Source organism: Taeniopygia guttata, chromosome Z (genome assembly GCF_048771995.1).
Source record: "Taeniopygia guttata chromosome Z, bTaeGut7.mat, whole genome shotgun sequence".
Taxonomy (NCBI): Eukaryota; Metazoa; Chordata; class Aves; order Passeriformes; family Estrildidae; genus Taeniopygia; species Taeniopygia guttata.
This window is the reverse complement of record NC_133063.1, coordinates 9,030,001-9,057,668: the sequence shown is the minus strand read 5'-3', so window position 1 is coordinate 9,057,668 and position 27,668 is coordinate 9,030,001. Positions and strand designations below refer to the sequence as shown.

At 39.2% G+C, this 27,668-nt stretch overlaps 1 protein-coding gene and 1 long non-coding RNA gene across 2 annotated transcripts in view; one reads left to right on the top strand and one right to left on the bottom strand.

The window, feature by feature from the left end:
- Positions 1-15,231, top strand: part of CPLX1 (complexin 1) — a 199,807-nt gene extending 184,576 nt beyond the window's left edge. The window contains 1 exon segment of the mRNA NM_001245294.1: positions 14,969-15,231. Coding sequence (NP_001232223.1) covers positions 14,969-15,211 — 243 coding nt within the window. The 3' untranslated portion in view covers positions 15,212-15,231.
- Positions 183-27,668, bottom strand: part of LOC121468133 (uncharacterized) — a 45,960-nt gene continuing 18,474 nt past the window's right edge. The window contains exons 2-3 of the long non-coding RNA XR_005978134.2: positions 19,960-20,042; positions 183-3,685 (exon numbers count right to left, since the gene is read on the bottom strand). This is a non-coding gene — a long non-coding RNA (uncharacterized lncRNA). The remainder of the gene's footprint in view (positions 3,686-19,959; positions 20,043-27,668) is intronic.

The window sequence follows — 27,668 nt, the reverse complement described above, 5'->3', positions numbered from 1 at the left end:
ATCCCCACAGACATTGTGTACAGGAATAATACTGTAAATTTAATTACATGCTGAAGTGAAGGCTTGCTCAAGACCTTAACTGCAAAAAAGAGTAAGAGCTAAGACAGGTAATCACAACAGAGACACAGATTATTTTGGAAGAAGCTGAAAATTACTTGGAAAAAAACCTGTTCAAACAGGAAATAATAGGGGGTAGACAGGGGACTCATGATAGATTGTAAATTTGCATCCAGTGCTATCTGTGGATGGGGTTATGAATTCATAAAGTAATTTATGACCTCACTTTTCTATATTCAGTGCTTCATCTCATATTACTTCTTACTGTCAACTCCAGATAACTGAGAGTAAAAACCTGTTCTGTTTTTCTAGTGAGTGGGATAAGCTTTCAATTGCTTACTTAGTTGCATCAAGAGTTAAATGAGTGGAGTGGCTTGTAAGTGACCAGAAATAAACCATAGAATATTTTAGATTGGAAGAGGCCTTTGGATGAGTCCAGCCATGAAGAGGGTTAGGTGATGAGTTCCATTCTTAAAGTGCTGTCGTACAAAGTGCTTAGCTGGGCACACACACAGATGTCACAGCTGTGCCTTCCAATCTTTTCCCAGCTTCTTATTTTGTCCCTTTAGCTTTGTCATTGGAAATGATACATTTCCAAAGGCTTGGTACAAAAAGCTCTTCTGTCACATCTGCTGAAGAGGTTTTTATAAATTGACCCTAATTGTCAAGTTCATTTAACTGCTGTCAGTAGCCTCTTCTTCCCAGATTTCTCTAGGATTCAATGCATCAGAAACAAAAAATACAGTCAGGCTGAATATGCCATCAGCTCAAACAATAAACTGAATTCAGATATCCACATTTAAAGCTGTACTCCATGTCTGCATGTGAAAAGCTGTTTGCTTAGGTTGTGCCCTGAGATTCAGTTCCATCCCTTGTCTATAAAAGAGGAGCCTTCTGGAGGCAGGCATGTACTTGAAAAAATGCCAGCAGTCTGAGATGGTGTCAAATGAGTCATCATAGAATCACAGAATCTTTTAAGTTGGAAAAGATTTCCAGGATCACCCAGTCAAACTGTTAACCCAACACTTCCATGTCCATGACAAAGCCAAGTCCCTTAGTGCTGTATCTCTACAGCTTTTAAATCTCCCCAGGCATGGCAACTCAAGCACTCCCCTGGGCAGCCTGTTCCAATGCTTGACCAGCATTTCAGGGGTGAAATATTTCCTAATATCTATTCTAAACCTCCCCTTGTGCAACTTGAGTTTTTTTCCCCTCTGATCCTATCATTTGCTATTTGTAAAATAGTTCAACACCCATCTTGGCACAAACTTTTTTTCTGGTAAAAAGAGGAAAACAGTTTCCTTAACTCTCAAAGGAGCTCACAAGAAGGAACAATAGGTGAGTACCACAGCTCTAGCACAATGTTAAAAGTCATGGGCTCAGCAGTCTGGATGCATGACCTGTCGAACTACCATGGAATTTATTGTCTATGTACTCTCAGGAGCTACAGAAAATACAACACTGACTAGCAGGATAAAGAGATAACCTCATAACCCTGGCTACATGCACAATCAAATGAAAATTAGAAAATTTATGTTCTCTGGATTGCTGCCTGGTGCTATAGACATCAGGTTCTCTCTTGATGTAGTGCAGCCCATGTGCTGCACGAAGAACACCAGCCTTCCTGATATCTGACACACAAAGTGCAGGCTTTACTGCAATTAATACCTTTCCACTGGCCTCCCTAACAGTTTTCACTCCATAAAATTCCTGCATTTTGCCATTAGAAAGGTGCTAATTTATGAACAACATATTCTCTGAGCACTGAGAGAAAGGGTCCTTGTTCTGAAAAAAGGCTGTGAAGACCGGCATGTCACAGGCTGGAGAATGTAAAAGAGCACCTGGAAACACTGTGAGATCTCTCCTTTGCTCCCACTGCTGTGTGCTTTCCCACTGCCTTTGCAACTAAGAAATTTTATGGGTTTCTCAAGATCTCCAAACTGCTCAATGCTGCTAAAGAGATTTCAGAGACTTCACATCCCAGTTGTCTTTGATGAACTGGCAAGCTGGAAAACAGCTCCATTACTTCCAAGGTGTCATTTCTGTTCAGTCTGCAGGCAACTACCTCCTGACAGACTTTCACGTTTATCCTGGGTCTGAGAACTGGGCACGGGTGAATGATACACAGCCTTCTTTACCTGAAGAAAAACGTGGAAAAGAAATGCAGGCTTCTGCTGCTACACACTGCATTGTTTCCTCCAATCTTTTTCTCTCAAGCTTTCTGTTTTAAGGCACAGGTTTTTGTAAAAGCTGTCAGTTGAATGTAAAATGTCAGCTGGCTGAGCCTGGTTTAGCAGTCAGCCAACCTCAGCTGGTTCCTGCAGTCAATTCATTTCCACAGGACACCTTGAGTTCCTAATTTCCTGCCAGTTTTACTAATTTAGACAAAAACAGTACCTTTTCTCATCACAGATTTGTCTCTAAGAATGGGCCATAATACTCCACTGAACTCAGGGGTCCCTCCCATTCAGGTGTCACAGCACTGCTTTACGTAGATGTTTCCAACACTCCATGCCTTTCCTGGTTCACAATATTGCAGGGAGTAGCCCAGGTGTGACACACCCCTGTCTTTGTGGGAAATAGCCGTGGGAAACTCAGATCCAGGCACAAAACTTTACTATAGTGGCCTCATGCATCCCCTGTGTGAGTTGTGTCACAACCACTCACCCTGTTAACCCATTCCAGTATGAGGGGAAAGCCTTTGCACTTCAGCTTCAGTAAAGAGGCTTTAAATAGTCATTTAACTTATCCAATCTACAAGATTCAAGAAAATACATAACATTTTAAAGTGCTGAGCACTTCATTTGGGGTAATATGAAATAACATATAATTGAGCTAGTATGAAATTATATTAAAATGACATAATATGAATTAACTGTGAAAACCAAATTAGATGATATCTGATCTGTTAGACAAAATTTTCATTTCTTGTATAACTGCAGACACTGTTTTCACCATTTCAACAGCAATTTTAATTACCCACAGCATCTTCTCACTGTTCAATAAGTTCTCCTGGCCCCCACATCTTTGGATTTCTCATGTGGGTGCATAGGCCAGTTTCTCAGCTCATTGAAACCACTCAGAAATCACTTTTATGTTGGTGAAATGATGCAGATTTATGCTTAGTGATATACTCAGTTTACCTACAGACAAAGAAAGGTTTTCAGGTAAAAAACTTTTTTTTCTGTTGACTGCTTTCTGTTATCCACAGGCAGAAAAATTTGTTTGTCTGACACAAATGTTTTAGCAGTTGAGCAAGGAAAGAAATGATTTCAGATTATCATACCTGTTGTTGATGTGTTCCTCAGTAGGACCATATGTCCACAGCAATTACAAAGCACTACACAAAACCATACTTCTATGTAATTTCTGACCTTCCTGAACTAACAGATTCTATAGATGCAAAAACCTCGCCATGCATTTGCCTATACTTGCCTTTAGCTCTGCTTTTTCCACCTCCATTGTCTTGATTGCAGCTCCAAACTAGCCACAAGCCAGCTGATCCTTCTCGTAGGCTGCTTACCATCAAAAGGTTTCTTCCTTTCTTCATTGTTTTAATGCAGAGTTCATTTCAGGCAGAAAATGGAAACTTGTGTGTATTGTGCAGTTGTAATATAGTTGGAAATTTCTGAAATACACAGAGAATAACCCAATACTTTAAATTTCTTCTGTGTTTGTTGGTAAAATCTGTCACCTTGGGGCAAAAATCACAGAGAAGTTGAATCAATTCATATAATGTTCTAGAGGTCTTTTTGTAAAGATGCTGCCTGGGGAGATCAAGCTTCCAATTTAATCTTTTCTTAGAAAAGCCAAAGGTTTTGGCTTCTTTCATGAATGAAATCTTTTTTCTTTTGTAAGGTTAAATATATTCCTCGCAGATTCCTCCACTTGCCTGGAGTCTAGGGTCTTGCAACATTGATTTTATTGATGATTTTAATACTTTTATCAGTTCGCATCCTCAAGACCAAGCTGAAACATTGTCTTTCCCATTTCAAGGTTTGTTTTTACTTCAGTGGTAGATTGATTAGTTACTTCATAAATAATTAGTCATTTATCACATGTGAGTGGGCTTCCATCACTTTTAGGAGTGCAACTTCTCTCTATTTTCCTGTGTTTTGTAAAAACGACAGCATATTTTACTGCCTTTCCCGAAGGCATAAGGTTACTCTTGTCTCTCTGTGACCCTATGTATTGATTCTGAATATGTCTTAAAATCTTCAGAGCTTCTCGTTGGATACCCATTTAAAAGGACATCTTCTGGTGAATGTAAAGCCGGATGTTTACAAATTATTATTTGTAAATTATTATAGGCGTTGCATTGGGAAGAGGCTTCCCTTGCATTTTGTCTGGAGTGATTCCTGCCATGAGGAACAGATACTGTCACTTTCAGGGATGTTTCCTAGAGCCCAAAGGGAAAAAAACCCCTCTGTGTTAATTCTGCTGATAACAAAAAAGCATCAGGAACAGGCTTTTGTAGGCAACCTCCTCTGAGGCTGTGGGAGCATTCACTCCATGTGGTGTACATGCTGCATACCAATACAGAGCACAGCACTGTGAAAGCACAAATAAAGCTAAATAAATTGTTTAGGGCATGCAAGCACAGAAAAAAAAATAGAAAAAAAAAAACCAAACTAGAACATAATGAAAAAAAAACACGGCAAAGCACAGCACTGGGAGCACCGCTGTGGGAAAAGCAACTCCACCTCGGACACACCAAACACACTCTGACACAAGGAGGTGGCATCTTTCTGAAGAGAAAATGAAAGATATTGCGCAGGGATCCAGTGGAAACTCTTTAGATTAGGCAAGATGCTAATGAGTGAGATAATTTTTTCCAAAGAGCATTAATTTGGCTATTGAGTTTAAATTGCTGACTGTATTTATAGCCGTATAAACATTTGTGGTAGTTGGGAATTAGTCATAAGAAAATGTAGAGGAAATAAAGGACAAAAGAGAGGGAGGGAGGGAGGGAGGAAAGGAGGGAGGAAAGAAGGGAGGCAGGGAAGGAGGACTTAAATGATGAATGAAATTATAATAAATATCTTCTTTCAAAGTAAAGAACGGGTTTCATACATCCTTCTAATGTCCACGGGTGAGACAGTTTATCTATAATGAGCGAGTTTGATCAAAATTTTCTTGGATAAAATACCAAGGCCCAGAGGGAAATTTATTCCTGTTCCTTTTACCTCCTAGGAAACCAGAGAGCAAAGCAAATTGCAACAATTTGTGACTGTAAAGCAAACACAGAGTTCTAATTATATTGTTTTTCACCAACAGTTACTTTAAATACACTCTCCCGGCTTGTATATGCTTTTCTAAAGCCCATTAGTTCTGTCAGTACTGTTTTTCCTGAAGGAGAAAGTTATTCTAGCTGAGAAGCCTTTGATTATTTTCATTATTATCTGAGACACTTGCACAACTTCCAAAACATTCCCTATGCCCTCCGGCCTCTTCAGATGCTGCTGTCTCTCTTCAGCACCCCTTGATTTGGTTTAAGAGTTTCATCTAATTCAAGTGACAGAAAATAATTTAGTCAGGTCTTAAAGCAGGTTTCTTTCTCGACATACAAATCTAATTTCCAATCAGCAGTTGGTCTTTGATTGCCTTAGAAATTTAGACATAGACAGACAGATGGACAGATGTGCTATATTCTGGTGCCCCTTTATTTACTTTGCATTCTGGATGTCATGACATGCTTGCATGGCACATGCTTGCACACATTTTGTCTTTCACAATGCTGTTTGCATGTACATTCTGAACGGTAGCTGATTGACCACTGATTATCAGTTTAAGTGTTGAAGAGAGCACCAACACCAAGGCTGTTTCTCTAAGGTTGACTAACAAAGGAGGAAAGCAGATTAAGCAATTTTAAGTTAATGTCTGTGCTGACTGGCTCTACCAAACTACAAAAATAATGTACATTTTGGGAAAGTTCCTTGTGTCGTGGCTTACATCCTTTGATTTCAATTTTTTAAGCTATTTCCATCTTGCTAAGGCTGGAAGGGATTACATCCTTGGTCTCCATATGTAAGAAGCCAGGAGAGGAAGCGAAGAGACCCCTATGGATGAGTTGAGACCTGCTGGTCAAACTGAAGGACAGGAAAGAAATGCACAGGCAGTGGAAGCAGAGACATGATGATGGTGCTTTATCTTTGAAATTTGCTTTGTCATGAGTTTAATGTATATGTAAATTAATGCAGATGTAAAGTCATTTCCTTTGGCTAATGCCAGATGAAAGAACACCTCCCATCAGAATATTGTTGCAGTTAACTTAAGAAATGGCTGTAATTATGAACAGCTTTTCTACCAGAGGGAAGAATGGTGCATTTCAAATGCCTCTTATATTGAAATACTGAATTATTTTACAAAGGAGCTGGGAGGAGGCCAAAATGTAACATTTCAGGTTGGTTATGAGGTTTAATCACTCCTAGGGCTGGAACACCACTGTGTGGGACAAAGACCAGGCAAGGGTGAAGTCTTATTACCTACAGGGTGCTTTGTGTACTCACTGTGCTATCTTTGTAGGTGAAGAAATGCATAATGGACATGGAAAAAATATAAGATGGCTGGAGTACATGGTCTGGTGGAGACAGAAAGGTCCTCTTTTTGTCTCTGAAGAGCTGTGTGGAACTAAAAGAAATTGTATCACCAGAACATTGAAGGATGCTACTGTTAAAAATGAGCTTTTGCCTCATTCATCATTATTTACATATTAAAATGTATCATATGCTAATAATCTCAATGAAGTACATGCTACCACATATATTACTATATTTCTTAAGTCTCTGTCTAGATCATGCTGTATGTATATAACATTGGGCTATATAACATTGGGCTGTATATAAGGAGAGTGGAAATTTCACCTGGTTAGGAGGAAGAACAAAGAAGGCCTTGGTGATGAAGACAATACCTGCATCTTTGCCCTAGTTCTGCTCCTGCAATCCATCTTGGATCAGTGTGGGAAATCCTCTCAGTGCATATTCTGAGTTGAAATAAAGTGGTTACTAGAGTAACAAGGGGTCCTGCAGCCTAAACTTCATATGCAGGCTCACATGGGTAAATATAAGCAGGAAAACTACGTAAGAGCATGTTTCACACGCAGTTGCATTCAAGATGGAAAACAAAGTACTGTAATTCTGTGGGAACCCAGGGCAAGGGGAATATCGCCCTGTCTGCCCTGGGGTGCTCTGACTCCCAAGACAACACTGACTTTGACCTTATTCATGGAGAAAACTTCCAAAGCCTCAAGGTAAACTAGAAACCACAAAAACGTAAAATAGATTATAGAGATTGTAGATAGTAGTGTAGTATGTCACATGGGTGAGAAATTTAAGTTTTAGGATTTTTAGTATGTTATAGATGGGTTCAAGATGGAAGATATAGGGTGTTATCTTAAATTCCTTTCTTCTCTCTTCTTCTTCCTCTTTCTTCTTAAGTTTTAGTGGTATCTTGTAATTAGGTAGAAAAATCTACACTAAGAGTCTTTAAGGGTCAGTTATTAAGTTACAAAAAATAATTTAAGTATCACTTCTTAATTAGTTAGTTTAGTTTTTTATTAGACTTAAAAAGACCTTACAACACAAAGTTATTAACCATTTTTTGTGCTGTTTTCACACATACAAAGTCTGGGTGCAGACAGCATGCTAAAGTTTTGATAAGATAACAATAAACAAAAACTAAAGACCAAAAAAGTCCATTGTGTCTCTTGTTCCCAACACAGAACTACACCAAGAGGGTCTCCCCTGCCAGGGCAGCCTCCAGAGAATTACCCAACTTAAAACCCACAAACTCACATAATTCTATTACAGTTTGCTATCTCTGACAGAAACCACAGATAAATTCAGTAAACCAACATTGTCCTGGTATTAGTGAAGTTACTCCCTCAACTGTACACAGGTTGACAAGTGCATACTGGTGTGTCCTTGCAATTTTGCCTGGCAGGTCTCAGGAGCAGAGAAAGCATTTTTTGGTCCACAATCACACAAGTAGTCAGGTGTCACATATTACACATATTATAGTAATATGTATATGTGTCACATATACACATATATATGTGATATTACCTGATGCTTGGTGAGATGCTCAAGGAACTGAGCGTCTCTGATTCCAGCATTGCTGGAATTTGTCTAACTCCAAATTGTTCATGACAGATTGCTCTGTTCCTCTGTAGATGAATTAAATGAGGGCCATAATTAGGAGCTTGATACAGCACTGTGGGTGTGATTTTGTCATGCAGAAAATCACTTTAAAAAGAGAAAGGATCAGAGATTCAGAGAATTTGTTTTCTAATTTTCATTGAAAAAGGTCTTTGAAATTCAAAACAATGGTGACTAAAAATGGAAAAGTCATTCTAAGTAATATGAGAGATGGTTAATAACTTAGACAATGTCTTTTCTATCAGTGTCTGTATAAATATAGGCAATAATAGAAATTCAAGAAAGATGTCTTATCAGTATGAGCTTTGTCTGTTTCTGGGATAATATATTTTCGCTTTTTGATCCATAGAAGCTGCTAGTTTTTTAATAGTGACACAAATACAAATAGCAGTGTCCAACCCATTATCTTATTTTCTTTCTTTTAATGCATTAATATCCACATAAAGTATGGTGACCTATTCTAAGGATGAACAAGAATCCAGAAGTATTCTGAAGATTATTAGTGTTAACTCCATAATTTGCATAAGTGAGGAATGAACGAGGGTGGTTGCTTCACTCTGACATTTGAGAAGAAGAAAGAAGGAATCAGGGATGTGAATGGTGGGAGCTGCTGGACAGCACCAGTGCAGAGAAGGACCTGGGGGTCCTGGTGGACAGCAGGGTGACCATGAGCCACTCTCAGGCCGCCAGCAGCCTGGACTGCACAAAGAACAGAACCATCAGCAGGGCAAGGGATGTGATCCATCTGTTCTTTCTCTCAGCAGCATTGAAGGCATGGCTGGAATGTGGGGGCTCAGTTCTATGTTCTGCAGTACTACAGAGACCTGAACTTTCTGAAGAAAGTTCAGTGAAGGCACTGGGGGATCTGTTGTACCAGAAGAGGGTGAGAGAACTGTAAATGTTCAGAAGTGAAGGCTCAGGAGAGCAGTACTAATGTGTAAGTAGTTGAGGGAAGGGAATGATGAAGACAAAGCCTGAAAATTCTCAGCATTATCCAGTCACAGAATCAGAGGTAATGGGCAGAAGCTGAAACATGAGAAATTTTGTTAAAGCATAAGAATAAAAATATTATTGCAAGGGTGGTCAAAGAGTGGAATGGGCTGCCCAGATAGGTTGTCCTATGCGTTGTCTGTCTCCAGCTTTGCAGACATTCCCAGACCAACAGGAAATGGTCTGGGATATGTTGGTCCTTGAGACTCTGGTGGGAGTAGAAAATTATCTATTGTCAGTTACAAAATACAGTAGGAGAACACCTAATGCTGTTAGTTCAGTGATGCAAACCCATATAATTCAAACCCATTAGTAACAGGCTCAAAGGGTCCTTGCCAAAGTCATGACAAAATCCATCTATGTACTCACAGGCACAGGATTCTTTGTTTTTACCCCATAACACAAAGTCATCCTCAGACCAAAGGCATGCTATTCTGCTTCCTTGCCAGAATACCCAAAAAAGCAAGGAACTGCAGTAAACCAAAGTTCCAAATCTTAACTCCACAGCATTGATATTACCTCCCTTTTAACTATAACTTAGGATGTTGACTACACTGTGCAAGACAGTTAGTCTTCCTTTGATGAAAGTCCCTCTACTTCTCATACAGACTCCTAATCATGTAATATTATGAAAAAAAAATCCTATCTATCTACTCTTCACTTTTATTGCACTAGCATTTTTTAGAAGTGAAACTTACAAACGTATTACAGCTGATTTGCAACAGAACAAAACACCTGTTTCTCTTCAATCAGGAAAAAAACCTAGTCAGTTTGGAATGGTTAATTTTTTTTTTCTGTACCTGTGATTTAGATGCTGGACTAAAAACCAGGTATTCAGAGGAAATTTTATAGAGAGTGAAAGAAAGAGTAGAAGCCATTTATCCCTGTTTTTTGTTTCCCAAATATAGATTCCCTCTCTGGGATTCTACTGTTCTGGAAAAGCCTCTCTTTGTCCTGCAGAGTTCTATGCCACTTTGCTATACTCTGGCTTCAGTTTGTAAGAGATTTGTTAAAGCTTTCACTGCTCTAATGAATAGGAACAAACATAGTGATGCTTCAAGCAGATCTGTTTCACAATTTTATTTTCTGGTTTGCTTTCACCTTCTAGACTCAGACACTCGAAGAACAAAACTTTAAGCCATTTGTAAAAAAATACTTTCTTTTCCTGATGCAGTCAAATTGAACAGTCTATAGCAACTGCCAGGATGTCAGATGGGGTCTTTCTGTAAAAGACAAGTTTATTCTCTTTGTTTGGTATGTGGGGTTTATTTTGTTCTGGTTTTGTTGGATTTACTTCAAACTTTTAAAGAAAATCTCCTGCAAGAGCCATTCCACTTGAAACTGTCACATCTCCCTTTTGGAAGGAGCAAGGTCCTTGAGACTGAAGAGCTCATTGTAGATATACTGAACTAGCCTATGGCATTTGAATTATGAAAAAGCCTCTGGGAAGGAAAGTGGAATGGAGCCTGAACATCCCTTGTCCCTCTCAAGCTTGTTTTCTTCATGAACAAATTTTGAACAATTTCCTTGGTATTACTTTAACTCCATTCCTTCAGAGCTCCCACCTGGAGCAGCTTGGTACATGTGAGGAGTAGACAGTTCTTTGAACAGCCTACACAAGCAAAGGAGACAGGAGGCATTGGTGGTCCATCACAAAACCATTGTTGCTGTCACAGTATTCAATTATTGTTTTTATGGCTAGTAGTTCCTCTAATTAACTATTCATTGTAGTATTTTAACATCTGTGTTTACCTGGAAACATATGAACACATCAACCAAAATAAGAAATACCTAGTAATAGATATTATCTCTAGGATAACATCAGGCAGATTGCCATCCCAGGCTTTCCCCATTCAGGCTGGAAATCCAGTGCAAGTCTTAAATATTTTTTCTTGGCCAGTGCAACAATCTCACCTGTCAGATATGCAGTGAATGATGGTGGAACAGCTGCAGTTACTAGTTCTTGGACTTCTGTATTGTGCATGGTCAGATTACACTAGAATTAATGGGGAAAATAGTAAATATTATTAACAGAATATTTCCTATAGAAAATGCTAATTTTCACTGTCAGTAAGACACTTCACACAGAAGACCTTGCAGGTTGACTGCAGCAATCATACTTGGAAAGTTTCTGAGGGCTTAGAGAATAGCAAGTCTTCTACTACTCATTTTCAAGAGGGTCACCCACTTTGAACTCTGTTCTCACTGCATGATATAAGTTGAAAAAGAGAGGAGATTTAAGGCATCTTTAGCCTCATGGCCTGTCTGAGAGTTGCCTTTCTTCCCCAGAGGAGACCACAATTTTACAATGACTTAATAGCATAAATAATGCCATATTTCAGTCAGCCGGTTTTCATCCCATAAAAATTAAATTATATTATGTTTGATGTCCTTTAAGGAGTCTGGAAGTCCCATTCTTTTACAGACTTGTCCAATATGTTATCCTGTGACATGACAGTGTATTGTCCTTAGCAGCTCACCTCTTGAGTAAGTATTGTCTTGAATTACAGGAAAAGTTTGTTCGTAAAATGTGAAACTTAGAAAATCATATCTGAGAGAACACAGCCAAAGAGAAAATAAGTCCTAGCTGTGCTGATATGTCCTCATTTAATCTCTTCAATAGGTAGAAAAATCATCTCTTTGTAGCTCCTGCTCAGAATAAAAGAGTCAGACATCATTATAGTGTGAATCACCAGCAAGGATGTCTTTCTCCCATCCTAACAAATCCATTTCCCTCAAGCATCTTGATTCTTTTCTCTCACAAAGGTGTGGATCTGTAATAATTTTGACTTCAAAAACTATTCTCAATCCATTTAAGTTTCTGACAACCGAATTTAAACTCTCATATCCTGATAAATGGAATAAAATTGGAAACAATCCTTCTATAATTTAAACTTCAAAATGGTGAGGCAGATGTCCATGAAGCCTTAAGAAAGGTTTCTTGTTGACACCAGTAATGTGCGCCATGAGAAAGTCATATTTCCAAACCTGCCTGAAGAGCACTTGCTCTCTGGGAAGAACTGGTTAATGAGATGATCAGAAGAGGAAGAAAGTCTGACAAGTGCCTTCAGTGTGTTTGTGCAGAGACAAAAGCATGTCACAGTAATGCACAGACTTATATTCCTGTCAGTACTCATTCCTGTCCTGTACTGATTCTCCTCTCTTGTCTCTAACCAGTTGTCTTTGTGTGGTGTGCGATGGTGTTGTGCTCTTCTTTGGGTCATTCCATAAACAAATGCCTCTTTTGAATCCAGCTTAAACCCACTGGCTTGTCACAGAAGCGACATTCACCACAGAAATCTAAAATTCCTTTCCCCAGAATAGAACAGACTTTGACAAGGCAGGAATATCCATGTTCATATTGGTGATGGGGCAGGTATTCCTAAAGTATATTGCCGAACTGTAAAGCATAAAACCCCCAAAGAAAACCCTAAAAGCAAACATGGTAAGATAACGTTGCTGTGTCTCTGACCTGCTGATGAAAGGAAGAATATTACATACAGCGCCTCAGTCTTTGCTAGATCAGCCAAACAATTGAGATAAAATTAAGTAATTCAGGTCACTGCAAAACATTCTATTGTGACCAGTAGCTTAATCTGTCCTTTTCCTAGATGTTTATGGCATCTTTCTACTGTTTCTTTCATTGTTTTAAGCTGCCCATTTCAGGGACTCATGCATAGTAAATGAAAATGTAGAGGAAAATCTGCAAAGGAGACTGAAATTCTTTCCTTGTTCTGTCAGATTACAGCATCAATCAGGGAGGCATGTGAGATGTCACAGAACATAGCTAAAAGCAGAGATGACAATTTAATGGGGTGTATTAAATTGGTGGACTCCAGTCCACCAAAGGTCAAGGCATATGAGCTTTGAAATGGTTCAAAGGACGTGTGAAATTTGCCAGGGAAAAGGCACATGCCAGAATGAAACTATAAAACACCAGATCAGGACACGTGCCTTGTAGTGGGCTGTTGTCTGTGTGTAAGTGGCCAGGCAGGACAGAAGATGGGAAGGATGCTAGGAAGCAGAGAGTTGTCAGAAGCTGCATATGGGAAAGGATACGGAGAGAAGCACTCAGGTACCACGGAATTCTCTCAGTGCAGGCTGTGCAGCAGCGATGATGATCTCTTGGTGAGGGCAAACCTCTGCTGCAGGAACGACACTACTGGGGTGAGTTTAGGTGGACAAGCATCACTTTTATCAGTAGACTGTGAATGGTGTGCAATTGCATTTAATTCAGGGAGGTGTTGAGCCTTCAGCAGGCGACAAATTTCCTTGGAAAAGGTCCTTCTGTTCCTCTAGCCTGCTAACATCCACTTCAGAGGTCAGAGGCTGTCCCTTTCCTAATGTCAGGCAAGAAAAGCAGAGTTGAGCTGAGATATCCAGTGCAAGATCTTAGCAACAGCAGCTGTACAGGCATTCAGAGAGAAGAAATTTTTCAATTATCAACCTTAAGTCAGAAAACAAGAGGGAGACACTACCTTTGCATCTGACTTCACAAAAAGGGATCCTCCTGTTGTTTATTGTTTAAATTTCAAAACTTTTAACAGGACCAGAAATTGGAGTCACTGAAGAAAAGAAGCTGCAGAATCCTCAGTAAATTAGTGATAAATATTTGAAGGGTTTTTGCGGCTTGCTGGCCTGTGATTAAAAGCAGAGTTAAACACAGTAGATCCTGTCTTCCCTTTGAATTCCAGCATCAGGAAGAGAAGAACCCACAGAACTCTGACATACTGGTTAAATTGAAAACTTCCTGAAGATGTGTTAGAGGCTAAAAGATACTCTTTTATGGCTCATCATTAGAAAATATTAGGTGGCATGTCTTTAATCACCCATGCTGTAGCTCCAAGCTGGCAAATATCCACTGCAGCCTTCAACATTATTTGTACAGGTAGGTGTAATAGGTACAGTGAGACTGCCCAGTGTCCAAATCAGGCCCCAAGGCTGCACCCATCCTAGTAAATTAGCCCAGGAATATCCCAGGCATCTCTAGCAGTTTGGTATGGATTGACCCCTTAGTAAAAATAAACTGTCTTAATTTCCACAGTGAGTAGAATGGATGCCAAGTGGCTGGGTGCCAAGTGCAATGTTCCCTAAAATATCCTGTTTGAGACAGTGTGCAGCTAATCAGGAACATGGGTAACAGACTATGAGGCCCTGCAATTATTTACTGGGAATAAATACAAATCCAGACCCATTAATAGAGATACAGAAAATATTATTTACAAAAGCAGTGCTAAACTAAAGAAGTAAGATAATGAAAATACCTCTAAATATCTCAATAATCACTGTGACGTGGGATTAAAAACACAGTTTCTGATTCTGGGTGTAATGGAGTCAACAAAGGGGATCCTTGGATTACTTAAGCTGTGTTTTAGCCATCTCTCCCTGTCTTTACAGATATCTGACCAGCTGATGGCCACTTGGAATAGAAATAACTACCTGATATAACTATGAAGTCATTAAAATTCACAGCCAAGCGGAATGCTTCCTGTGCATTCCTTTTATCCAGTGTCAAACCCCAACAGTTTTCTGAATAAAATGATATTTAATTTTTCTAAGTTATAAAAAAATAAGTGTTTTCCCAGTAAAAGGGTAATTTTAATAACTATTAAACAGAAAATGTTAGCCCCCCTTCCCCAAAAAGCGAGGAAGAAGATAAATAAACAAAAAGTCATGATGTATGCAATAGTTAGTATTGAATCTATAAGAAATGCCATTATTATAAGGACTATTGATAAATCAGATTATTATTTTGTGATTCACAGGGATCTGGAAAACTGGACCAGCAACAATCTGATGTAGAGCAAGAAGGGAAAATGTAAAGTCCTGCCCATGGAGAGGAAAAAATCCACACACTCTGGATGACAACCAGCTGGACTGCAGCACTGCACAGAAGGACCTGGGGGTCCCAGGCTGACCACGAGCCTGCAGTGAGCCCTCAGGGTGGCTCAGGGACAAGAGCTGCCAGCAGGCTGGAGACAGAATGCCTCCTCACAATAAATAAATAAAGTTTGTCTGGTGACCAACACCCCAGAGGGCTGTGTGGCTCTTCAGTGTGTTGGAGAGCTGGGCAGAGAAGAGATGTCTGAAATTCAACCAAGGCAAATGCAGGGTCCTGCACCTGGGGAAGAGTAACAGGGGGACAGAATAAGAGGTAATGAGCACACTCAGAGGTAAGAAGACACATTTTTGCTCTGGTTGTGGTTGAGCACTCTATTACTATGCAGAAGCCTCGGGTAGAGAGATTGCTAATCTCATTTAAGTAATTTGTAGATCCTACAATGTTAGTAGGAATGTACATACACCATCCTTTAGAGTATTTATTATACAAAGCACCACGTTTCACTCTTCGCTACTGGAAGATATTTATCAGATCACAGCAGAAACAAAACATTTTTCCAACTATTCAGTAGCTGCTTCTATAGAGCTAAACATTACAAAATGTGGTCCATGACAGCCTTTCTATAAATACTCAACCTGTTCATGTTCTATCTGTAGGAAGCAATGATGCCTTTGACCTCTAGAATACCCATTTCAGCATTCAAAATCCTTCTGTCACCGTATCGATTTATTAAAAAAAAAAACAAAATGAAAACAAAACCCCCTAAAGATGCCTAAACTGTTCATAAATATGGACCAAAATTGTAGCAAATTCCATTGTCTCCAAATGACTTAATGTTTACTAAGGAGGAAAAAGTGGACAGGAAATAAAGAGCCCCATGCTAGTGTAGAATGAGGTTGTTTGCATAATTACTAAGAGTTGATTAATAATTACTGCCAAATGTGCTTGGTTTATATTTGGTCACTTACATAAATGATTATTCAGAAAAAATAATTCATGGTCATCACAATTTCCATAAACTGAATGTGGGTATTTCTCTCAATTTCACACTGTGCTGTGCCATATGAGCCCCCACCTTTCACACCCTACTGGTCTCTTGCTGACATCTTTTAACCCTGCTTTTTTATATTTTCAAAGCAGTAAACAGTTTTGGTTGCCATTGTTCACATACTCAGTTTTGTATTATCTTAAAACAATATTTAGCAGAAGGACCAGCAAAATTCCCAAAATAGTGACATTTCATTTGGATCCTATGCAGGTATCTCCACTAATATAGCCCATTTGGTCTATCTGATTTAAGCAGTTCTTTGTTTGAATAATTTGCTGTTCCCTCTGCTGCCTGGTCCCTTATCCAAATATCTCATATTTTAAAACTTTCTCCTGATAATCGTGCTAATCAAGTCAAACAAAGCTTGTAATTGTTTTCAGTCCTGTAATTTAACTGTTGAAACCCAGTCCTGAACAGCAGCCATTTTCGTCAGTCTCCTTAGAAGGTGGAATTTTTATCTGATATGGATAAAATATTTTGAACTCCCAGAATACATATAAATTTGAGAAAGATGTAAAATTCCACTTTAAACCAAAGAAGAGAGCTAAAAGGAAAGACATAAACACTTGGAACACAGCAAGAACATAACCAATTACCCATAAGCTGCTTTTGTCTACTTCTACTCATACTAAAAGCTCGCTCAAACCTCGACCCATCAGAAGTATTCTTGTTCGTTTTATTTGAAGAATAGTGTTGTGTAAATTGTTCTCTTCAACTAGCTTATAAAACCCTGTAATTCTGATATAGAAGAAACATACAATATAAAAATACTGCATTCTTTTCAAATTGCTTCTAACTGCCTTTTTTTTTTTTTTCCCCAAGAGCCTATAACAACAAGCCTTATACAAACTGAAATTCAGGAAACACACTCCTTCGAAGCTTATTGTGATTTCCATCTTACAGTACCAGCAGAAGCTACAGCTAATGCTATTTTTCTATTTATATTCTAAACAGCTCCCTTTCCATTCCCTTTGTTCTGATGAGCTCCCATAGCTTTCTTTGTTCTCACAAAGTAGAAGGATAGCAAAATCTTACATGAATTTGAGGGGCAGAACAAAGATTTTTGCACTGTAGGATCACAAAAAATGTTTAAAAATGAGGATTACATAGAAGGTCAGAGGACCAAACTTACACGTGGAACGAGGTGCATGAAACTGTGAGCTAGCTTATTGATGTTATCTTTTCAAGGCTCACAGTTGCACTTCAGAGGAAGAGCGAACAGTCCCATGCATGTTTTGTCTGCTTTAAGGACCTTGCCCACTGTCACTGAAGTTCTTTCAATCAATGCTATAAAAACACATTCTCTACTGAATTCTGCTAAATATTTGCCAGCAAAACAATGTATGACAAAGGAACACAAGCACTAAGCTGGCCCATCTAGTGACTCCTTCAGTGTGGGATGAAAATGCAAAGACTCCTTCAAGAAAGATAAGAGATAATACCTGTTCCTAAAGTGTCTTTCCAACAGTGTCACCTAAGCCTGCAGAGGTGAGGAAGAAGTTGAGCCCATAAGCTTACTGTTAATCTTTCTATCCAGAGTGTACTTTTGGATGCATACGAGCAGTTTGTGATGAGAATAGAGTTGTTTCAAAATGAGGCTTGAAACAAAAGTTCCCATTGGTTACCTCTTAAGTTCAAAGGGTAGAACACTAGGAGACCCCACTGGGTTTCACTCTGATTATTCTCAGTATTTGAATTATCGGCTTAAATAGTACAAGCTGCAAAATTTGTACACAATCCAAGAGTAAAGGGAACGTATTTACCAGCCATCTGATCTTTGGAGCCAGGATCTCAACAGAAGAGCTAGTGATGGCAGCAGACATGATAATGCATTCCAAAAATAATGAAGGAAGAGTTAAATATACAAATAAATGGGAAAGTATCAGTCAGTCAACAAAGGCAGAAAAATATTTGGAACTATATTGGTTAAAAAAAAAAGTTTCTGTATGTCAGGGAGGTGCAACTTGGCATTGGTGTATATTAAAAGTACATTGCTTTATCTGAGAGGTATTTATTCTCTTCTGGTCCATTTGTAGGTTATGTAAACTGGAGAAGTCAGGACTTGTCCAGGGAGATTCCAGAGACCAAGGAAGATGAAAAAAACCCTGTAAAACCCAGAGAGGCTCAGAAATGTGACATCTCAGAGGAAACTGGAAAAAGCTGAGTTAATTTCATTTCCAAAAAGATCTGTAGAGTGTGAGTAATTTGCTAATGTCTTCCTAATGCTTCAGTTGAGATTGATGAAAGTCGATTCCTCCCACCTCACTAGGAAATGTCATTAACAGCCAAATGTAAAATGGACACGATGGCTGGCACCTCCAACACCAAAATTAGGGGGACCTTATATATCCTTCAAAAAGACATAGGTCCCTGTTCTACGCTAGAGGATTCTGGGGTGAGGATCTGAACAGGTTGAGACAGGGTCCTCACTTAGAGGACACACACTTTTAGCAGTTCCTTGTAAGGATGAGTTTAAAGGAAGCATTTCACGCAAGATAAGGGATTTTTGTCTCATCATTCAGAAATATCCATCCCTTCCTTACCTGCTGGACTCCGGCCCTGGTACATTACTCACAAAAGTGAAGTGCAAATAAACTGAGCAGTATGAATCCGAGCTATTCAGATTCTCTGAGTATTTAAAACAAAAGCATAAACAAAGGAGTAATGGTGCTGAATCGGCAAATTCCATGTAAAGATCCTAATTGGGAGGTCGCTCTTTATATTGGTGATTGCATGCCCCTGTCTCTAACAGTGAAGCAACAAGTTCATTTCTTAATAGTATTATCTCTAAAAATCACAAATTTAAGATGTACCTTACAGAGTCTGAGCAACTTTCATATAGGGTTTATAAAAAACAACACCCTCCAGGTGCTAAGTCCTGTGATTTCTTTATCAGTTTTTTGTACTCCAAATCCTAAAGTGAGCTGTCATTACTAAGACTCCTCAGAGACATAGGATACGATGGTGTAGGGTATGTAATTATGTAATTATGTTGCCATGCATCTTCAGAGAAACAGTGGAGTTCATGTTAGAAAGGGTTGGGATGCCAGAATAATATTGCTTAATCAATTGCACCATAAGATATCACCATTTTGCACCTTTCTACCCAAAGAATTTTTTCCTTATACTAAGAAAGTAGAAAAATGTTTCTGTTTGTAAAGAAAAAGTTGTCTTTCTTAGTTGATTTTTACAATGCCAGATTATGTTTGATTGGTTCATTCCAGTAATAAAACTTCTCAAATTAACAACGTATAAGTATCTGCATATCCTTACAAATCCCCTGATATGCGTGCAACATCATTTATGGAGCAAAGAATAGATTCAGCTATGGAAATTACCACCTGCTGTTTGCTTCAGGTGTTGCAAGGTTTGGGCAAGAAGCAGCTTTCTTCATGTGCAGGAAAAAAAATTAAAAATAGAAAAAGAGAAGCTGGAAGCCTTATTGTAGAGGCAGCAATTCTTCCTGGTTGTGGTCAGAGTGGGAATGGGGCACTGCTTCCAATTTCAAAGAATGGCATTACCACTCTGACTGTCAGGGTCCCCTCATAGGTGAAAATGAATAAATTGGATAGATATGGCAACTGTGCAGTTGAAGCCAAAACTACAGTAACCCAACTATTTACTGGGGAAGTGAATGGACATCCTCTGTCTAATTATTGTATGTGAGAGGCACTCAATAGTGTATCTGCCTGGAAGAAGATTTGAAATAGTCTAATAATTCCCACACCCATTTTTTCTGTTGTCTCTTCATAAACTGCCACCTCCTCTATGAATCTCATTACCAGAAGCTCTTTTAATTTCTTTTTCTGACAGAGAATAATGAAGCTTCCTAAGTTTATTGAGTGAAATTGTCAACTGATACTTACACATGGAGACACCAATCCATAATTCTCCAGGATCAAGGGAATTCTTCACATTTCCTCCAAAGGATTTTGCATCAAACTCTGATCTGTAAGAGAAATGTGTGGAGTACTCTTAAGGATGAAATTAATGAATTGTGAAAATATATTCAAATTTTGTTCAGCTTCCATGATTATGTTTCTACCAGTCAGCATGCATTTTAATGCTTCTTCCCGCACCTGGTGCCTGAATAACAACTAAATTGCACACTACCAGCAGAGTTTATTTGCTTTATTGAGTTATAGATGAATAAGCGATAGAGGGATCCAAAATGTTTGTGCTTCATGTAATTCAGATGTTTACTTCAGAACTCACTGTTCTTTCTACCTGTACTTCTCCCAGTAAAATAGTCCAAGCATCTGCTGAGCATCTGCAAAGAAATGTCACTCCTTTCCTACCACTTGATGTGGGTGATTATGTGTGGGCACACTGTGGCACAAGCTTGGCTGAAGTGGAATAACGTCCTAAAACAGCAAATTTGTGCTGTACTCCAGGTCAGCTGAGTAATCACAAGACAACTATTTCTCTTATCAGATGGACAACACCTGTATTTGCACAGGAGTTGCAACAGTGTCCACAGTGGGGTTCTGGTCCTCATCAATTAATTAATTAACTGCAAACCACAGTGAACCGCAGTGTTTACTCCAACTGGCGCAGCATGGACAAAGAGGAAAGGATTGGTACTTTGAGGCATTATCTGAGAGAAAAACCAGGAGTTCTGCTATATCCCTGAGCATCTGTGTGAAATGTTGTAATTTGTTTTCCTCTGCAAGCATTGCAGTCTGCCCAGCTGTCAAACCAGGATGTCTCAGCTCCGCAGGGTCTTCAAAACTACAGCTGCACAGAAGAAAATGTCTTAGGCACAGAAGGAGACAAACAGGCTCCATTACAAAGCTGTTAGAGGATCAGATGTTGAAAGGAACTGCAAATGCTGGAATATTAATTTCTTTGCGTATTTGGCAAAAAAGATTCTCACAGAACTGCATCAAAGGAGCAAGAACAAGCATCTTATGTTTTGTTGCCCAGAAACACATCTGCAAGACTCAGCTGAAGGGTTTTTTTGTACAAACAGAAACATTCCAAGTGAATTCAAAGTCCTATCTAGAACATTTCATGGAAATCCAGAATTAATCCAGCATGATAGAGGTGACGAGAGAAAGCTTGGGAAGACAGAATAAAGAATGAGTGCTTTCTTCTTGGTGGAGAAAGCTTTCTCCTTGAGGGCTGAAGATAGAATACAAAACAAGCCAAAATGAACCACAAAGTGCAGGATGACCCTGGAAGTTGGTGTAAGAGCTGCTCAGGTTAGTAGGAGGGGATAAAGACAGCACTTAATTTCAGCTGCTACTTTACATTTGCAAGTCTTCAATGTGTTTAAGCAGCATTTCCTATCATGTTTAGGCAGCATTTCCTATCATGTTTTTTTTGTTTGTTTGTTTGTTTGGGTTTTTTTTTTGTATGGAAAATAATTTAATTTGCTAAAATATAGGTAGTTGTTTCTCTGATTTCAAAGTTCTACAAAAGCTTTGTCAGTACAAACCATTCAGTTTTTGTCACTGCAGGCCCCCAGCGGGGGAATAATTAGCGTTGACTGCATGATTGTAGAAGGCTGATAAATTGCTTTATTCTATCATCTTTTGCTATATTACACTATACTTATTAAGAAACTCAGTAACCCTTCCAGCCAGTCAGATCCAGCTTTGACTTAATTGATCAATCAATCCAAACACCATCCACTGTCCAATTAAGAAATCACACTTTGATAAACAAATTGCCATGACACATTCCACATGTGCACAGCAGCAGGTGCAACAAGTGGAGAGAAGAATTGTTTCTCATTCCTTTCTCTGATCTTCTCACAGCCTTCCCCGGGAAAATGCCTGGGAAAGTCTGTGCCTGCTCTCTGTGGCCAGTGAGCTGCTGCCACAAGTTTTTGTGCTTTGATCTTAAGGTTTGAGCTTGTCTTTAGGCTCTAGTCCCTGAAGTAGCATCAGGAGATGAAAAATCAACTTCCAGTAACAAAGAGCTAACTAACACTGTTCCTACAAATATAGAAATAAAGACCTAAAACTGTCTGTTCTAACATTTAATTTTGGCATCTAAAATAGTATGGATGCATAAGGCTCACTTTCCAAGAAACAATTTGAAATTATGTATAATTTCTAGTTTGACTCTGTGATTTTTTTTTTCTGACTGGAGGCTTGCAAAGTTGAAAATGTTAGGTTCTCAGGCTGCATGTGTGCTGGAGGCCTCTAAAAGCCTGTTATTTAAATGAAAAAAAAAAGAAATAATTTCATAACTTCAGAAACTGGTGTTTTATGACAGGAAATCTGATGAAATGGGAAGTGCCAGTCATTCTATATTATTTCACATCTCTTCAGGAACAGATATTCACCCCTAACACTATTTCCACAAGATTCACCCACCTGTATTGGAGAGTATATAATCTTTGGGCAAATTATGGGGAGCAGGTAATGCAGAACTTGTATAATGCATAACCAACAAAGCTCAGAAGATGCACTTGGCAATTCACTGCACAAAATCTGTTTTATTCCTGCTGAGACAATGCTGAGACAAAGGAGGTTGTGACTACCTGATGTATCTGAGTAATAATGTTTAAGACTCAACTCATGCTTTATGCAATGGATCGGATTTGTTTGACAGTTTTACACCCTCAGGCATGATTGGATTAATATTAGAAGGCGAGCTAATAGTAGTTTTTCTTCCTAGTGATTAACTTAGGTAATGAAAGGCAATACTATAACTTAGTGCTACATCATCTGGTCTCCTTTTTCTATCAAAAACATCAGGTGTAATAAAGAGTTTTGTGGCTACTATAAAGGCCCTACTCTCTAGTGCAAATTAATTTTACAAGTTTATTTCTAGCATTTTCTGGTTTCTGGCACACAGCTTAATGTCAGTGGATGACCACATCTCAGTGACCAGAAATGAAGAAAAAGTTTTAAGCAATGATGGTGTGTGCTGCACAGTTCTAGCCACACTGCCTCAGCACGTCCCTGTAATTTCTCTGTCAAAATCCCAGACAGCAGCTTCAGGTTCATCAGCATGGTACAGTGCCCTCCCCCAGATAAAAGCAAGCATCAGCATCTACACCACAAAAAAAAAAAAAAGTCGTAGTGAAAAATAATCTGTAATAATCTGTAACCTACAAGCAATTTAGGGTTCTTTCTAAGCCTTTATGGTGTGTATGAGGTACCACCTGCAGACGGAATTAAGCCACAAAATCTGAATTGCCACGTCAGTAATCATTAAACTTGAGTCCATTATTCTGCTGACATTATGACAGCATGAAGTGTCTCGGGTAAGACTCCAAGGAGACACACAGTCAGAAGAAACCCCTTCCCTGAAGTATCTGCACCTCAAACAGGTGACACAGGATAAGTTTTACTGATACCAGGCATGAGTTTAGCAAAACAGGAGACTTATGTCTCCTTAATGGCATAACAGTGTCTGATGTATTATGATATGCTGCAGCCTGAATGATTTTGTTCTTATTTCATGATAGACTCAACTGAATCAGAAAAATCTCCCCCAAGATAACAAAGTAAAATTTCAAACCTTAAAACCAAGAACTATAGAATGTCTCTGGAGCTTTGTAGCACAGATTACTAAAATACACCTCAAGTTTCATAGAAAAAAATGAAAAGTTTACTTGACATCCCAGATTTCACCCACTGCCAGCAAGACAAATGCTAGATGCCAATAAGTCTTGGAAAAGGAATTAAAAATCTAGAGAACAGAGTGCTTGCAGCCTACTAGCAAAGATGAAAGACCTGTAAATTCAAACCAGGCATCAGGACATCTCTGAACTACTGAACTGACTACAGGAATTGAGGCACAGCTTTTACTGATACTGGAAATACATAGAAGTGGGAAGAAACAATTTCATTATAAATGCAGTGTAAGCCACACAGAGGTTTAAAATTACATGCAATTCATTTCATATCCTGGTGAACACAGAAGAATATTATCTTCAATTTGACCTAATCTGCCATTTAATTTAATGGTAATACCTTGCATCATACTCTGATCTTTAAGCTGCATTGCTTACTGACTTGTTTGAAATCTCTTCAGAGCGTGAAGAGTTCATCCTAATGAATCGCCCTTCCGCAGCTCCTGACCTGCTCAGAAAGGCTGAGCACAGCCCAGGCAAGGGCTAGATATGTAGGAGCACACAAGAGAAGGATTTTGAGAGAATACAGACTTCTGCTGCTAAGCCTGTTTCTGGGGACACTCCAGCTTGCTGCTCCTGTCATCTTAACATGGACATCACACAAGGACCAGTTAGCTTCACCTAGGCTGCCACTCAGTTTTCAGATTATGAGCTGTAAATTGAGTCATGTAAGGCTTTCCTGCCTGACAGCAATAAAAAATGATCCTAAGAATGCAGAGCTGAGTTTAATAGGGAAGCACAATTATCCCTTGCTCAGCCACATTCTCGTGAAAGCTCTCCTAACCCTATCCTCTCTCACAATGTCTTTCCCTTTGAAACCATCTGACCAGCGACAGAGAAGTCAGCTTTGTCTCCATTGCTGCTGTAGAATTGCTCTTTGTCCGTGCATGGATCATCCAGGCCTGACAGCTCAGCCTGCTATGGATAGTTACCAAGGGCAAGATAGGTCTCTTGCAGTGGCACAGACGTTTCTGCCTCACCTGAGGAGTGTAGCTAGTTAGAAACAGCTTAGAAGAGCAGTAGCCTGAGTGAAGTTCAAACAGAGAAGTTCCAGTCAGCAGAAGCAGACATTCTTGTTACAGAAGGCAATTCAAATAGCTCCATGGGATGAATCACAGTGATTCCTCTCCCTACCTGGAGGGCTTTTTGTTCTCCACATTTTCTGTCAAAGAAGGCCAGGGAAACCAATTTCAGAGGCTTTGTTGATAACAGGAACCATCACACTGGCAACTTCCCTCTTACCTGTAAGGTCAGATATGCTGTCAGGGGAGAAAATTGTATCTCTTTGATAAGATTTATTCTTGAAAAATCCATACCAGTTGCTTTCCATCCTTGCAACATGCTTTTGAATGCTTCTAGATGGAATTATTTATAATGTGCCTAAAAATCTTTCCCCAGGTTCAAGTTGTCCCAATTGTCCCATTTTCCCTTTTTAGAAAGAAGTAAGATGCCTGAACTTCCTGGGCTCCTGGGAATTCCTTCAGTTTTTGTGACTCATTAAATATTGTATTTTGGCCTCATGTGTCCGTAGTAATAAATTCTGGTATTGAAGAATTGGATCTCAGGAGCTGCTTAAGGGATCTTGCTGCTCTGAGTAGCTTCTCCTCCAGTTAAATTAGCGATAGACGGCTGTTTTGTATCCCAGGTAATTTTTAGTTCTCTGTGATTTAAAAAAAATAATTGCAGAGCCATCAGATAGGGCAGCACTAGCAGTAGTGGTGTGAATAAATCCCTTTGAGGCTATTCAGGTAGCCAGGGACTCTGTCCTAACTTTCTTGCAGGCAGCTCTTTCTGGTGCAGCTCAGTTAGCAGGAACCTATCACTCAATGGCTTGTGCTGTAAGTCACTTCCTCAAGATTCACTGCATAATTGAATGTGCAGATTGATTCCAAGCTCTGGGATAAACTAAAGAAAGAAAGAACACCTGTGACTTAAAATACTGAAGCAGCATGTGTTTAATAAGTATCTCTGTGATTTCTTTTTCTTTTCAAGCTGTGACAGAATTTCCTTCTCTGCTCTGTTAATGCAACAGACTTCAAAGAACCCTAAGCCTTTCAGAGAATCTGTTTTTGTCTTCAGCCTTTGATTCCTCTCCTACAAATTACCAGGACTGAAAGACAGTAAATGTCAGGACAGTGACCACTGCAACATGATTTATTCAAGCATGATGCTTAAAGTCAGGTCTAAATCAGTGCAACAGGATGAGGAACAAGTCAAAATGTTACTTGTGTTTTAATTAGACTTACAAAATATATGCAAGCTATCCAATAAATGGATAATATAATAAATCTATACCTGTATCTATGTATGTTTTATTGTCTGTTAAAACCTGTACCTGACTTCATTACTGTACACAAAGTGTCAGCTTTCCTCTTTGATGTGGATCTGCACAGAGGATCTAACAAGCTGCCATGCCCTCAACACAGATAAAGTTCTGTGGGCAAAACTCCCATGGCTGAATAACCAGATTTCATTTAAGGCATTAAAATATATATATGAGATATAGATGCTACCATATCTTTTAACAGGTTGCTGAAATGTTCAAGTGCCCTGTGCCTTGAAAACAGGAACCTCATTTCTAATTTTAATGTATTTTCCAGGTACTGATTTCTTCTGGCAGAAGCCTTAGCCATGCCAATCTGTGGATACTATGAGTTGAAGTTCTTGGTTCCTGATCTTTTCACTAATTCAACTAGGAGAAAGAAACAGGTTTCTTCAAACTTAATTGAACTTTCTCTGTCCTCCCTTTTTCTCCTATGTTTTACCATTTCCAGGAACTGCTAGAGATTTAACCATAGTATGGAAGACAGTGCTGGATACAACTCCTGGTGGAAAGATAGTCTTCCTGCAAAGAATACTCCTGTCCCCTATAACTGTGGAGAAAATGAATTTGGAGTGATAATCTCCATCTTTTTTTCTTCACATTCACAAGAAAAAATATGTTTGTTTTCTTTTAATTATATTTCAAATTCATGTGGAAGTTTCTATACAACCAATATTTAAAAACTTTGAGTTTTTCCACTCAAAAGAAAAGGTAAAACCTTTATTTGATGTGCGTGCCATGTGTCAATGACACAGAACAGTGCATTATATTCAGTGGTCTCAATATTATCTCAAACTTCTTCACTACAGAAAAACATTCTCTCTTTTGTAAACCCAGAACAAAAAGTATGTTGCCAAAACTTTGAAATCAAAAAGCAATCTCAGAATTGTCTCAAGTGACAAAATATATTCTGCAATTCTCATCATAGTACATAAGAAAAATACTTGTGCTTTTTGATGGATGGATGGATGATGGATGGATGATGGATGGATGGATGGATGATGGATGAATGGATGGATGATGGATGGATGGATGGATGGATGGATGGATGGATGGATGGATGGATGGATGGATGGATGGATGAAGGATGATGGATAATGGATGATGGATGATGGATAGAGGATGGATGGATGGATGATGGATGGGTGATGGATGGATGGATGGATGATGGAGGATGGATGATGGATGATGGATGGATGGATGGATGGATGGATGGATGGATGGATGGATGGATGAATGGATGGATGGATGGATGGATGGATGGATGGATGGATGGATGGATGATGGATGGATGGATGGATGGATGGATGGATGGATGGATGGATGGATGATGGATGGATGGATGGATGGATGGATGGATGGATGGATGATGGATGGATGGATGGATGGATGGATGGATGGATGGATGGATGATGGATGGATGGATGGATGAATGGATGGATGGATGGATGGATGGATGGATGGATGGATGGATGGATGATGGATGGATGGATGGATGGATGGATGGATGGATGGATGGATGGATGGAGGATGGATGATGGATAATGGATGATGGATGATGGATTGAGGATGGATGGATGGATGATGGATGATGGATGGGTGATGGATGGATGGATGGATGATGGATGGATGGATGGATGATGGATGGATGATGGATG